The sequence below is a fragment of the Sarcophilus harrisii genome, chromosome 4 (assembly GCF_902635505.1).
Source record: "Sarcophilus harrisii chromosome 4, mSarHar1.11, whole genome shotgun sequence".
Classification (NCBI taxonomy): Eukaryota; Metazoa; Chordata; class Mammalia; order Dasyuromorphia; family Dasyuridae; genus Sarcophilus; species Sarcophilus harrisii.
Genome location: NC_045429.1, coordinates 264955376 through 264969845, shown reverse-complemented (window position 1 = coordinate 264969845; position 14470 = coordinate 264955376). Strand labels below are relative to the sequence as shown.

Below are 14470 nucleotides of genomic sequence, written 5' to 3'. Positions count from 1 at the left end.
TCACCCATGCATAACTTTGTGTTGCAAACTCTCTTCCTTCCTCTCCCCCACTCTCTCCCCAATATAGCAAGTAATTCAATATATGTTAAAACTATATATATATATATATATATATATATATGATCAATCAGACCAATACAAGCTCAGAATTCTCTGCCATGGGTTGGACACAAATAGTCCTTATGGACATTTGGAGAGACTTCTCTAACCTTGCACATTTCATGTTTCCTCTGAGCTTATTAAATGTTTTGCTAATAAAGCACAGCCCTTTCTCTGGTGAGGGCATACCATGTGTCAATGTCTCCCATGTCATGGGATCAATTCTAAACTTCTTAATAGAGACCTTGAGAGTATGCTTTTTGTACTGCTTTTTCTGACCACCTTGTTAGTGTTTGCCATGTGTGATTCTTCATAAAATAGCCTTTTGGCAAATGTACATTTAGCATTCAAACAATGTGGCCAGTCCAACAGAGTTGCACTCTCTGAAGTAATTTGAATGCTTGGCAGTTAAGTTCAAAAAAGGACATCTAGACTGGCCCTGAAGTCAGAAGGAACTGAGTTCAAATCTGGACTTCTACTTAATATAGCAAAGTAAAAATAAACCAAATTGATTCCTATCTTTGGTGTCAAAGTTCCCCTTGAAAAGCAAAACTATTTTATATGTAAAGTATACTGGATTTGGCATCAGAGGATCCATAATTAAATCTCATCTTTTCTATCTATATGACTGAGGCAAGTCACAACTTTTCTAGACTTTAGTTTCCTTACCTATAAAATGAAAATGATTGACCTTACTGACAACTTTAAATCTGTGATCCTGTGATTCACCCATTTAGTTACTTAAGTAGAAAAATGTCACTATTCTAAACCCTTATTCCTCTGATCTTCCAAATGAGAACAGTCTTTTAAAATCCTGCTATATCCAACAAGACCAATTAATAAGTAATCATTAAGTATCTAAAATGTACCAGATAACATGCTAGATGCTGACAGTATAAATGCAATGAATGAAACAATTCTTTCTCACATGAAGATTACCTTCTAGCTGGAAAAGACAATAAGATCACTAATTGGTCCTCCTCCACATAACACAAAAAAGTTTTGGGTACAATGCAATAGAAGGCCAGAGAATACAGTGGGAGAAAGATGGAGAGGAAAAAGCCTTTTAGGACATGCAAAAATCCCAACTTCTTTCTATACAGCTTTATCCTTTGTCCTGTCCTACCACTAGACTGCCTCTTTAGAGGTTGGTTACCCCTTGATACAGTACAAAATTGAAGCTACTTCAGTGGATGGTGGCTTGGTTGTATTTCTCTATGATTTCTTTTAGGATGGATGTTCCAGCATCTTTGGAGGAGGGAGCTTTCACTCCAGGAATTTATTGAATCAAAGGATTCAGAGATGAAAGGGCATTAAGAGACCATCTCTAGTTTAAAGATTCTTAAGCTGAGGTTAACAGATTCAACCCATAAAATATTTCAGGTTTCCATGAACTTGCATTGAGAAATTACAACTTTATTTTAATGTTAAGTTTATAATACTATGTGCCCCAAAAGTGCAGTCTTAAGCAATTTTAAGCTTAGAACAAGATATACAAGATATTCCAGAAGTCTTAATAAAATTTTAATACTTTGTATTTCATTATTATTTTTATTGACATCCTGTAGTTTATTTTATACATTTAAACACATTCTGCACAGGGATCCATAGGTTTTACCAGACTACCAGGAGAATCTATGATCTAAAACTGATTCAGTGTAATCTCTCTATTTTATAAAAGTTCTTTTTTTTTTTTTCCCTGAGGCAGTTGGGGATAAGTGACTTGCCCAGGGTCACACAGCTAGGAAGTGTTAAGTGTCTGAGACCAAATTTGAACTCAGGTCCTCCTGATTTTAGGGCTGGTGCTCTACTCATTGCACTGCCCTAGCTGCCCCTAAAAATTCTATTTTTAATGACCTGCCATGTAAAGAATATTGAGAAAGATATTTTAAAAGTAGCTTAGCAAACTATTTGGCAGTAAAAAGGCCCCTGGTCAAAGAACCTGGGCTTTATATCCTGCTTCTTATGTCATTAACTCTTCTGGGCCTCAGTTTTCTCATCTGAAAAAAATGAGGGCATTGGACTTCAAAACATCCAGTAAATGAAAAATGGTATTTAGTAAGCACATCCCATATGCCAAGAATTGTCTGATACACTGACAATATTAATAGAAAGAAAAGAAAAATGACATTGTTTCTTCTCTCAGAAATGACACTATAATAGGGACAGACAATGCATATAGAAGATTTCAGTAACAGATGGATAAAAAAGCTCAGAAGTGAGAAGGGAGATAGTAGCTGATCAAAGGACAAGGGCCAGAGGTCATTAACATACACCAGAAAGTCAGGTGCCAATGATCTATTTAGCTCCATAGATTTAGAGATTATGATCAATTAAGTCAGAGAGTATATCTATATATCTATATGTAACATTTTGCATTTTTAGTTTCCCAACTCTGCAAAGAAAGAAGGAGATGTATGTTTCTCAATTCTTCCTCCAAACAATCTCTTCATTTTTTAAAATTAAAGCTTTTTATTTACAAAACATATGCACGGGTCATTTTTCAACATTGACTTTTGCAAAGCCTTCTGTTCCAAATTATTCCCTTCTTCCCCCCATTCCCTCCCCTAGCTGGCAGGTAATCCAATACATGTTAAATATGTTAAAATATATGTTAAATATATAAATATGTATAGACATATTAGCTTTATCTTGCTGCACAAGAAAAATTGGACCAAGAAGGGAAAAAAAAGTGAGAAAAAAAATTAAATGCAAGCAAACAACAGAGAGAGTGAAAATGCTATGTTGTGATCCACACCCAGTTCTCACAGTTCTCTCTAGGTATATATGGCTATCTTCATCATTGAACAACTGGAACTGGTTTGAATCATCTCATTGTTGAAGAAAGCCATGTCCATCAGAACTAATCCTCATATAATCTTCTTGTTGCTGTGTATAATGATCTCTTGGTTCTGATCATTTAACTTAGCATCAGCTCATGTAAGTCCCTCCAGGCCTCTCTGAAATTATCCTGCTGGTCGTTTCTTACAGAACAATAATATTCCATAACATTCATATACCATAACTTACTCAGCCACTCTCCAAATGATGGGCATCTGTTCAATTTCCAGTTTCTTGTCACTACAAAAAGGGCTGCCACAAACATTTTTGTACATGTGGGTCTCTTTCCCTACTTTAAGATCTCTTTGGGAAATAAGCTCAATAGAAATACTGCTGGGTCAAAGGGTATGCACAGTTTGACAACTTTTTGAGCACAACTTTTTGAGCATAGTTCCAAATTGCTCTCCAGAATGGTTGGATTCATTCACAGTTCCACCAACAATGTATCAGTGTCCCAGTTTTCCCACATCCCCTCCAACATTCATCATTATATTTTCCTGTCATCTTAGCCATCTGAGAGGTATGTAGTGGGATCTCAGAATTGTCTTAATTTGCATTTCTCTGATCAATAGTGATTTGGAGCACCTTTTCATATGACTACAAATAGTTTCAATTTCTTCATCTGAAAATTGTCTATTCATTTCCTTTGACCATTTATCAATTGGAGAATGGCTTGAATTCTTATATATTTCAGACAATTCTCTATATATTTTAGAAATGAGGCCTTTATTAGAACCTTTGATGTAAAAATGTTTTCCCAGTTTATTGCTTCCCTTCTTATCTTGTCTGCATTAGTTTTGTTTGTACAAAAACTTTTTAACTTAATATAATCAAAATTATCTAATTTGTGATCAATAATGATCTCTAGTTCTTCTTTGGTCACAAATTCCTTCCTCCTCCACAGGTTTGAGAGGTAAACTATCCTATGTTCTTTTAATTTGTTTATAACATCATTCTTTTTGCCTAGATCATGAACCCATTTTGACTTTATCTTGGTATATGGTGTTATGTGTGGGTCAATGCCTAGTTTCTGCCATACTAGTTTCTAATTTTCCCAGCAGTTTTTTGTCAAATAGTGAATTCTTATTCCAAAAGCTGGGTATTTGGACAACCCCCTTCATTTTAAAGAGTCAGAGCAAGCTGGGGCCTTCAGAGCTCCAATGAACTGCCCAAGATTATGAACACAGTTAGGTAATGTCTTCCAAATTGAGACTCATACTTGAGTCCTTGTCAGCAGCTTCTTACCTGTTGATTTTATATGGTTAAATGGATCTAGGTCTGTCCAGTCAAAAGGATGGACCTGCACCAAACATCCGCAGAGACAGATAATCACAGTCAGTTTGTATGGTGTCATCTTGGAGCCTCAGCAAGTGTTTCAGCTTAACCTTTGTCAAAAATAATAATGAAAATTTAAAAATACATATGTGCAAAAGAATACTTACGTAGATAAAAAGTGCTACTAATGACTTAGTTTTACTCATTAAAGGTAATAAAGACTTTAGGTGTTAAATTACACCAAAAAATCATTTGGCTTTTCTTTTAGTAAATTTATTTTTAAAAATATAAGACAAATAAGGTGGAAACAATATCTAATGTTCATCATGGAATCAGGAATACTTCTTGTCTTTTTAGACAATTAAGTTTTATCTATAATTTTTTATTTGTATTGCCTTTTTTTTTTTTTTTGTCTGGGATCATTTCTGTCATAAAAGCTGCCCCCTGCTCTCTGAGATCTATTTAGTGGTGTGCTGTTAAATGTTTAACAACTACCATTTGGTGGGAAAAATGTACATAAGAGATGCATTTTTCATTTTAATCAGCTTTTTCTTGCTCAACATGACAAATATGGCCATATTGATCAGCATGATGAATATGTTTGGAAGAATACATTTTTAACCTACACTGGATCACTTGCTGTGTAGGGGAAGTGGGAAGGGAAGAGGAAAAGAGAAAAATTTGGAACACAAGGTTTTGCAAAGGTGAGTGTTGAAAACTATCTTTGCATGTATTTGGGAAGGGCTATTAAAATAATTTTAATCAGCATTAATAACACTTTATCCATCACTTTATTTAGTCCAGACAATCTTATTGTATTATCGCTTAGTTACTTCCAACTCTTCAAGACTCCATTTGGAGTTTTCCTGGCAAGAATACCAGAAAAGTTTGTCATTTCCTTCTTTGGATGATTTTACAAGGGACCATCTGAGGCAAACATGGTTAAGTGATTTACTCAGGGTCACACAGTTAGTTAGGGTGCGAGGCCAGATTTGAAGTCAGGTCCTCCTGATTTGCAGGGCCAGCATTCTATTCATTTAACTGTTTCTCTAGACCAATGGGGAGGAACATCCAGCCAGTGGTCCATGTAAGGCAATCGCAGGAGATGATGAGTTGAAAGCTAGGCACAAAAACATGACAGTGAGTTCCATAAGTTGATAATTCTGTATGGTCCATGAATGATGTTATAAATACCCAAATGGCTCTTGCAGAAAAAAGTTTTTCCACCCCTGCTCTAGACAATCTACCAAACAATAAATAAATAAATCAAACCCTGACTTGAAACATTTGCTATCAAGCTGGCTCTAATATACTCTTGCATCATCAAAATGGCACTGGGAGATAGGAAGGAAGAGTGATGATGATGATGATGCTCAGAATCAATATCACAAGAATTTACATGACCACATTTCTGACTTCCAACAGACAAAAACTACTAAAAATGGAGATCTAATGCTATATTCCTTATTCTGTTGGTTCTATCGCTAAGAACATTTCAAAGAATAATATTCATTCTCAAAATAAACCATCCTATTGATGCAGGGAGGAAATTTTCTCTTTCTTATGAATTTTGTAATGATTTTTACAATCCTATCTTTAACAAAAGCTTCATTGATGTAGTTTATTGTTTTTTTATTTTTGTTTTTTTTTTTTTTTACAATGGAGTCATTTCCCCATATAACCCCATCCCCTTTTGAACAAAGAAGAACATTTTTGCAAAACCAAGCAATCTACCACATGTCAGTCTATTCAACTTTGGGAATGCAGGTATATTTCATTCTCCATACCTTTAAAACCAAAATTGTTCACTACCTCATGATCTGTTTCTAGAGTAAAGAAGATCTGAGTTGAAATCTGGCCCCACACACTTATTAACTGTGAGTCTGGGCAAATCACTTTATTTCCCTTGACTCCATTTCATCAATTGTAAAATGGGGATAATAATAGTACCTACTTCCCAGGGTTGTTGTGCAAATCAAAAGACGTAGCATTTCTAAAATGCTTAGCACATTGCCTAGTATATAGTAGGCACTTAATAAGTGCTTGTTCACAGTATGTGTAATTTTAGATAAGCCACTTGATTTTTCTGGGATTTAGTTTCTTCTTGATAATTGATATTGTACAGATATGACTATTCAGTATAGTATCATCTATTTAATTCTTAAATTAGAGTGTTTAGAAATTAAAATTGAATTTTATATTAAAAACTGGCATCATTAACCTTTTATTAGCAATACAGATGTCAGCCACTGAAAGTTTTCTTGTATAGAATTTTTGTCTATATTTGTCTATAAAGCCATTTAGAAGATTTATCCAATATTTGTACCAGAGGTTTTTTCTTGATTTACTTTGAAGGTATGGGCTATCTATATATTTTCAATTTTAGTACTTCACAAGCTCATATCTTTTTTTTTTTCAATGACATCTTTTCTAATACTAAAACATTAGTATTAGTATAAAATCTTTATTGATTTTATGTAGGACTTTGTAAAATACTTTGCATATATTCTTCTTATTTCATAATCCTTCCTATGCAAAAGCTGGCTACTACACATCTTCTTCCTTGGGTTACTTGTAATTTTGAATCTTTTAAGAAAATGATTATTCCATGAGTCACAGTCTTAATGGCAATCCTGAAAGATGTTTTGGTGTCAAATTAAAATTTAAAAGTAGACTTTTATAGCATTAAGCAATTTAAGGTTACTGAAAGCACTATGAAATTTTGCAAATGTTTCTCAGCTTGACTGCCTTGTAAATATATTTTTAAATAATTTGATAAAATACCTATTTAGCTACATCATACTTTGGTAATATATTTTTTATCTATTTTATTTTTTCTGTTGTGGATGGTCAGACCAAAGAGATGCAGTGTATCTGGCTGATTCTGTGAATTTCAACAACATTCATGTTGCTCCACATAGGCAGTGGCCTATTCAGCTTATATTAGGATTTAGATATTTGAAGAGACACCATTGTGCCACTATGTGTTTACATCCCTGAGGAGGCACTTGGTAGAATCATTAGTTCAAGGACATATACAAATTTGGAGCATTTGGAGAACCTTGTTGTCAGTAAGGATTATAGGATCATAGATTTAGAGTTAGGGAAGATATTAGAATCTCTCTAGTTCAACCTCTTTATTTTACATACACTTGCCCAGGATCCTATTGCTAATAAGTATCTGAGGTGTTATCAGAACCCAGGTGTTCTTTATGCTAAGTCCAACACTCAGTTTATTGTATCATGCTAAGTAGATTCTTTTATATGGGCACTGTGGCTGACATTTTCCTAGACACAGGTGACTTGTGCCTTCCCATTTTACACTGCAATTGATAGCAAAACTTAGCAAAATTTATCTTCATGGCTACATTTATTATTGAATCTGTTACAGTTTTAATGTAGATATGGGAAATATCTTTTGAGGAGTAGGAGTAAGTAGAAGGATTTTTTTCAGGAGTCTAAGGTTGCATTTTGATTTATCAGATGAACTTTTTTTTTTAAATCATTATGTAATAGACTCTAATACCTTTGACTTGACTATATGACCATTAAAGACAAGGCATAATTATGTTCTCTTGCTTTCATCAAGGATATCCTCAATGCTTAAGCACTTAGCACAGTACCTGGCACAAAGTAAACATTTAATAAAGGCTTTTTAATTTGAAAAATGCTATTACAAATCATTATAAAATTTAAAATCATGAAGCCAACCAAACATCAAGAATAAGGAATAAACTTTTTGTAATAAAAAAGAATACAGAATAAAAATTAACTTATAGAATAAGGAGCAAACACTACATTACATCCATGAAATTTGACAGGTTAAAAAAAAGCAATTAAAGAAAACATTGTTTATTGGCCACATAGGTTATTTCCAAATGTTTGCTATTACAAATAAAGGACTGCTTATTTAGTTTTCAATGATTTTTCCTCTTGGCACCAAAGAACATGGCCAACCTTATTTATCAACTTAAATCAATTTTTAAAAATTAATTATTTAGGAACACTAAAGCATTCAAAGGAGTGACATACATCGAAATCAGAAAAAAGAAATGATTGCTACAATCTCCCATAAATCATTTTTCTTTACATTCAGTATTTTCTGGGGCCGTGTCAAAGATAGTTATTTGAAATTATCTCAGAGATAATATCACAAAAGTCAATACTGGAATGTAGAGAATATTCATGCCATTTCATTCCATTTTTCTGTGAGTTCTGTAGCTCTAGAATTTTTTTTGAGTCATTATTCAAAGGTGTTTGGAGGAATTGGGGAAGAGCTCAAGAAGAGTCCATGCCTTCACTCTAACATCTTGGCTCAACTCATTGATTCCTTTTCTTGGAACCTTTACCACATTGCCAGAACTTGAATGTGGTTAGCATAACAAACAACACCTTTAGGTGCCAATGAGGTATCCAAGAAAGGTCTTAATTTGTTCAACTTCTTCATCTATGTGAAATATGGACACTGATCATTTCTTAATATTCCTTCTACTTCTAAAATGCTCTCACTTTTGAAAATAGTGATGGGAGGATTTGGAGGTGTTAAATTTGTGACATCTTTTTTCCATCCAGGAAATCAGGAGTAAGTGACTTACAGAGATAGTAAGTGTTTGAGGCCAGGTTTAGTGCTTTAGCCACCTAGTTGCCCCATTGTTGTATTATATTTAATAGTAGATTTTAACTTTCTATGTTCTATTCAAGAATCTCAGAGCTCCAAAGACTGGACCTTCACCAGCTAATCCATAATAATAATGATGATGATAACAATTGCAATTATCATTTATGATGCTTTAAGGTTTGCAAAGTGCTTTACAAATATTACCTCATTTGATCTTCACAACAATCCTATCTATTATCCCCGTTTTGCAAATGAGGAAAGTGAGGCAGACAGTCATTACATGATTTTTTTCAGGGTTACACAGCTACAAAGTGTCCTAAACTGAACTGAGGTCTTCCTTACCTCAGGTTCAGCACTCTAACCACTATATCACCTAGCTTACAATGAAATTTTGATTATATCTCTTGACTTAACCAGATTTCTTTGTCCTGGACCAATATAATTAACTAAGCAGAGTGGTGTTGTTTAAAAGAAAAAAACAAGTGGCTTTTTATTCTTGCCCTCTGTTCAATCTAAAAAATACACTGCAATTAAAAAAAAAGAAAGAAAGAAAAGAAAGGGACAGCTAGGTGGGCAGTGGATAGAGCACCAGCCCTGAAATCAGGAGGTCCAGAGTTCAAATTTGGCCTCAGACACCTAATACTTCCTAGCTTTGTGATCCTAGGCAAGTCACTTAACCCCAACTGCCTTAGCAAAGGAAAAAAGAAAAGAAAAGAAAAATACACTGCAATTGCACTGGAAGTCAAGTCTAAAGCATTTATTAAGTTAAGATAGTCAGGTTTGGGGTCCAGAAGACTCATCTTCCTGAGTTCAAATCCAGCTTCAGACACTTATTTAGCTGTGTGACCCTGGGTGAATTATTTAACCCTGTTTACCTCAGTTTCCTTATTTGTTAAAAGAGCTAGAGAAAAATGACAAACCACCCTAGTATCTTTGCCAAGAAAATCTCAAATGAAGTCGAAAAGAGTCAGATATGACTGAAAAGTGACAACATGCATTGCACAGATCCTCAGGGGTACAAAAATGATTAAGAAGCGGTCCCAACCCACCAGGAGCACACAGATTAATGAGGAAGACAACAAGCAAATAACTATGTACAAACAAGATATAGACAGGATGAACTGGAGAGTACCTAAGAGGAAAAGCAATAGAGTAAAGTGTAAATGAAAATGCTGTGCAAGAATGTAGAGAAATGGGAATTAACTTGATGGAATTATTTGGATATGAGTGCGTAAGAGTTTTTCACAGTGAAATAATTGCCTAAAACTAATCCATTTTGGTATATAGTCACTCTTCTCAGTGACCTCTGCCCCATAAACAACTTACAAAGATCCATGTAATAGATTGTTAGGAAGTTTTACCCCTGCTGTTGTAGTTTAGGAGGGATGAGTTCCTCTGGGCATAGAGAAGAGAAAGATGGAGGATAATTAAAGAGAAAAGACCAATAAAAACATGTAACAAGACCAAGAAGTAATTTTTGAGTAAAACAACTCAAAGACAAAAAAAAATGTATTTTTTGCATAGCTGCTTCAGTTCACCCCATAAGATATTACAACTGTGCTGTGTCTAGTCACCCTCCTGAAATTTGTTGGCTTAAAGAACTACTTGGTGTTGAAATTTCCTCTACAGTGACTATCAACAACTCTTGCATAACTAGAGAGTTGTGTGGGAGCAATTCTTGAGATGTTAAGCAACTTTCTTGTGGTCACACTGCTCTTATGTGACTTCTCTAGTGTGAAGAGGCTAAAGAAGGGGCCCCAGATCATAGGGTCCAGGCCCCCAAGGATGACAAGGCAGTGCTGACTCACCCAGAACAACACTGCTGTTTTTCTAACTAGGTTGGTATGGACTAAATTGCTGTCTCCATTATCACTATTCCTATTCAACTTCTGACATTGCTGCAGATGATGGGAATAATTAGAGGGGTAATATATATAAAAGGAATTTTAATATCAGTAGTTTTAATAATTGCTAATAATATATACATACAATTTCTACGTATGAGTATCAAGTATATACACTGGATATATACCTACATATACATATACACACATATATTTATATATACCCAATTAGTATATTACACACAAAATAATAAATATATACACGTACATACATACACACATATTTATATATATATATATGTATTTCAATATTACACACAAAATGATATATATATCCTAGTCAGTATTAGTATACTAATAATAGATTAATTAGTATAATATACACATATTCATATGTGTGTGTATCTCTAGAACCAAAGACTAAAATTATGTATTTTGGAAATGTTTTTTCGGCAAACAGGCATGAAATAAAAAGGTTTGTTGATTTTTAAAGAAATACTCACTTAACTCAGCTACAATATCCCAGTTTCCAAGCATTTATAAATACACCCCTCTACCTTCCCCCCACATGCATACATACATATATATATATATATGTATATATATATATGGTACTTTAAATTTTTATGCATATTATTTCATTTAATCCTCACAAAAAACCTGTGACATAAGTGCTACGATTTTTATTATTGTTACTTTTGGTTTTTGCAGATAAGAAAATAGGCCAAAAGAGCTTAAGTGATTTGCCCAGAGTCATACAACTATTAAGAGAAAGGATCTGAATTCATTTCTTCCAGACCCCATATTGGGCCCTCTACTGGCAGTACTATCTACCTCAAAGAAGCTCTTTATGCTTTTTCTGATATGATATATTACTTCACTATTATAACTATATTGTATGAACAATTGAGAAAATTTTGTTATGATTCCTGCCCCCCACCCCCTACTCCCAGGTGGGGAAGCTGAGGCACTGAGAAGACTATTGCTACCTATTGACTTATACCAGTAGACCCAGAATTTGAACCCATATCTGCTAAATCTTAATCCAATCTTTTCCCCTCTAAATGCTTTTGCCTTGGCCTCAGAATGTTCCAATAGAACCCTTGTCTCCCCTTAATTTATTCACCTTCCTGTGCAGTGCTTCTGTTGTCCCATATTTTATGTATTGGTTAGGTAGAAAAGTGTGGTCATCTTAATTTCTGTGCCTGTAGAGACATGGCAACATGCCCTCAATGGACAGCATTTGCCAAAATCTCCTTGCAGTCAACTTCACTTGCCAAAGCAGAAATACGGATGGGCACCAAACAGAAAGATACTGGCCATATGGAGCAGAGATGTAATATTTCTAGATGCCAAAGAAGGCCCTGACTACCAATGTTCTTTCATTAGCAATTGTAATATTCTTCTCTAAAATATAAAGTTCTCTGGGAGCAGGTTTCTTGGGGGGCTTCTGGAGGTAGCCTTCCTTTCAGTTCAATGATAACTCCAAATGCAGCCAGGAGTTAAAGTCCAAATCCTTTAGCATTTCCTTCAAAATCTTATCTCCTTCACTTGGGGTTCGCTAGTTTTCTGGAGGCCTTCCAGATCTTGATTTCAGTGTTCTCCACAGGACAGCCTGCCACCACTTCTCTGTCTTTCTCCATTCTTGCCTGATTGTCATCTCTGGCTTGAATCTCCTCGGCTGAATCCTGGCTTCTGAATCTCCCAGACTGAATCCTGGTTGAGGCTCCTAGCTTATATATGCTCTCTTAAAGGTGTGAATCTTGTAGAACTCTACTAAATACTAAGTACATAATCATTGTCTCTATCAATTCCAGTGACTTAGCACCTTGTTTCAAGTTCTGGCCCATAACATCGCCTTGTAGGATCAGATCAATCATGCTAAATTAGATAATTATTGTCTCTATCTAATCACTGTCTTAGTACCTTGTAAGAATCCTAATAAGCAATGTGAAGTAAGGACTTCCTGAATTGGATGGCATTCACTAAAACATTCAGTGAATAAAGAGGTGGCTTTGACCTGGCTGTGTAAAGGAACTTTTAAGCAATCTACTCTACAAAAGGTATCACTGCTGAGAGAGGTTTCATGTTTATCATTAGGGCTATCATTCTTCATTAACATCACTACATTGAAATCCTATTCCATAACACAAAAACAAGAGTTTCTTGACTTTAACCTTTCAACTTAACAGATTTATAACTTTGTTTTACAAACTTGTTTTTTTTTTTTTTTTTTACAAGCTTTGTTTTACAAGCTATGTTACCAAAGCATAGTTTCTGCTATTATAAAAACTGGAGAAAAAGTAAAAATTACTTCAACGACATTTGTTGAACACCTGCTCTATGCAAGGCACTGGACATACAATAATTTAAAAGTATAATATCTCTGCCTCAAAGAAGTTTACATATAATGAGGGAGAGGATGGTGTAGGGAAGGACAGTGGGGAATAATAAGCATCTATTAAGTGACTACAGTATGACAAAGATAAAAATGCCGCAATGGGTTAAGAGCAAAGAGAGGCTCAAAGACTGCTAAGAAATATTTCCTAAATCAGAGTTCTAGCCAAGTTACCTAAACCCTCCCCAGTAAAAAAAGGATTGGAATTAGTATAGTACAGCGAGTTTAGAACCAGGGGACCTAAATTATAATCCTGATTCTGCCACTGAATATTTCTGTAATCTTGGACAAGTTACTATTTGGATAAGTCTACTGGTCTCTATTTATTCTATAAAAATGAAAAGATAGGATTCAGAGTTTCTTAAACTTTTTCCATTTGCAAGCCCTTTCTACCCTAGAAATTTTTATATGACCCCAAGTATAAAGGTATATAAAATAGATATACAAATCAAACATTTACTGAAAATAAATCATAAATTCAGGGCCCGCATTCAACTAAGAGACTCCACATTGGGCCATAAATCTCAGATTAAGAAGCTGAGGATTAAATGACCCCTAAAGTCCCTTCTAGCTCTAAATCTATGATTTATGATGAGAACATTAGGATCCTTGTGGGCTTTAAGTTGCTGTGATTCTGGAGCCTAAAGTAAAGGAATGTATTGATGATTTTATCAGTAGATTTCTCTGTAGCCAAAACTTCTATTAAAGACAGATTTCAAGTAGAAAATTACTTAACATTCTGTAATTTGGGGGGGGGGAGAAAGAAAGGGAGGATGGAGGGAGGGAGGGAAAGAGGGAGAGAAGGAGGGAAAAAGGAAGGAAAGGAAGAAAAGGAAGGAGGAAGGAGGAAGGAAGGAAAGGGAACAAGGACGGGATGGAGGAAGGAATGGAAGAGGAAGTGAGGGAGGGAGGAAAAGAGAGAGGGAAGGAGAAATGAAGGAAAAAAGGAAGGAAGAAAGAAGGAAAGGAAGAAGGAAAGAAGAAAAAGGAAGAAGGAAGGAAGAAAAGGAAGAAGGAAAGAAGAAAAAGGAAGAAGGAAGGAAGAAAAGGAGGATGAAAAGAAGAAAAGGAGGAAGGAAGGAAGGGAAAGAGGGAGGAAGAAAGAACAGGAGGAGGAAAGAAGAGTTTGCACAATGAAAGTTGAGAAGTACCCTCAAATCACTCTTTGGTAGGAGGTTTATATGGATTTTTCTAAAGCAACTGTGTGTATGTGTGTGGAGGAAAAGATTATTGTTATCCCTTGTATATGTATAAATCATATAATATTTCAGAATAATTGCTAGGATAAATCCTAGTGGCTTGAAAATTCATAGTTGAGTTGTATTATACAGGGAGCTTTCACCTTTGAAGGAACACATTTAAGAATCCTATGTCTAGTAAATAAGAATTTAGTAA

At 34.8% G+C, this 14470-nt stretch overlaps 3 protein-coding genes across 7 annotated transcripts in view; 2 read left to right on the top strand and 1 right to left on the bottom strand.

Moving 5' to 3' along the window:
• TDRD6 (tudor domain containing 6) overlaps nucleotides 1-14470 on the top strand; it is a 115099-nt gene that overhangs the window by 50880 nt on the left and 49749 nt on the right. The gene's annotated exons all lie outside the window — the stretch shown is intronic.
• Nucleotides 1-14470, top strand: part of ANKRD66 (ankyrin repeat domain 66) — a 92699-nt gene that overhangs the window by 28480 nt on the left and 49749 nt on the right. The gene's annotated exons all lie outside the window — the stretch shown is intronic.
• Nucleotides 1-14470, bottom strand: part of PLA2G7 (phospholipase A2 group VII) — a 66683-nt gene that overhangs the window by 35369 nt on the left and 16844 nt on the right. For both annotated transcript variants that reach the window (XM_003769120.4, XM_012549106.3), the window contains one exon: nucleotides 4186-4325. In XM_003769120.4, the coding sequence (XP_003769168.1) occupies nucleotides 4186-4294 (109 nt within the window). In that variant the 5' untranslated portion in view covers nucleotides 4295-4325. The remainder of the gene's footprint in view (nucleotides 1-4185; nucleotides 4326-14470) is intronic.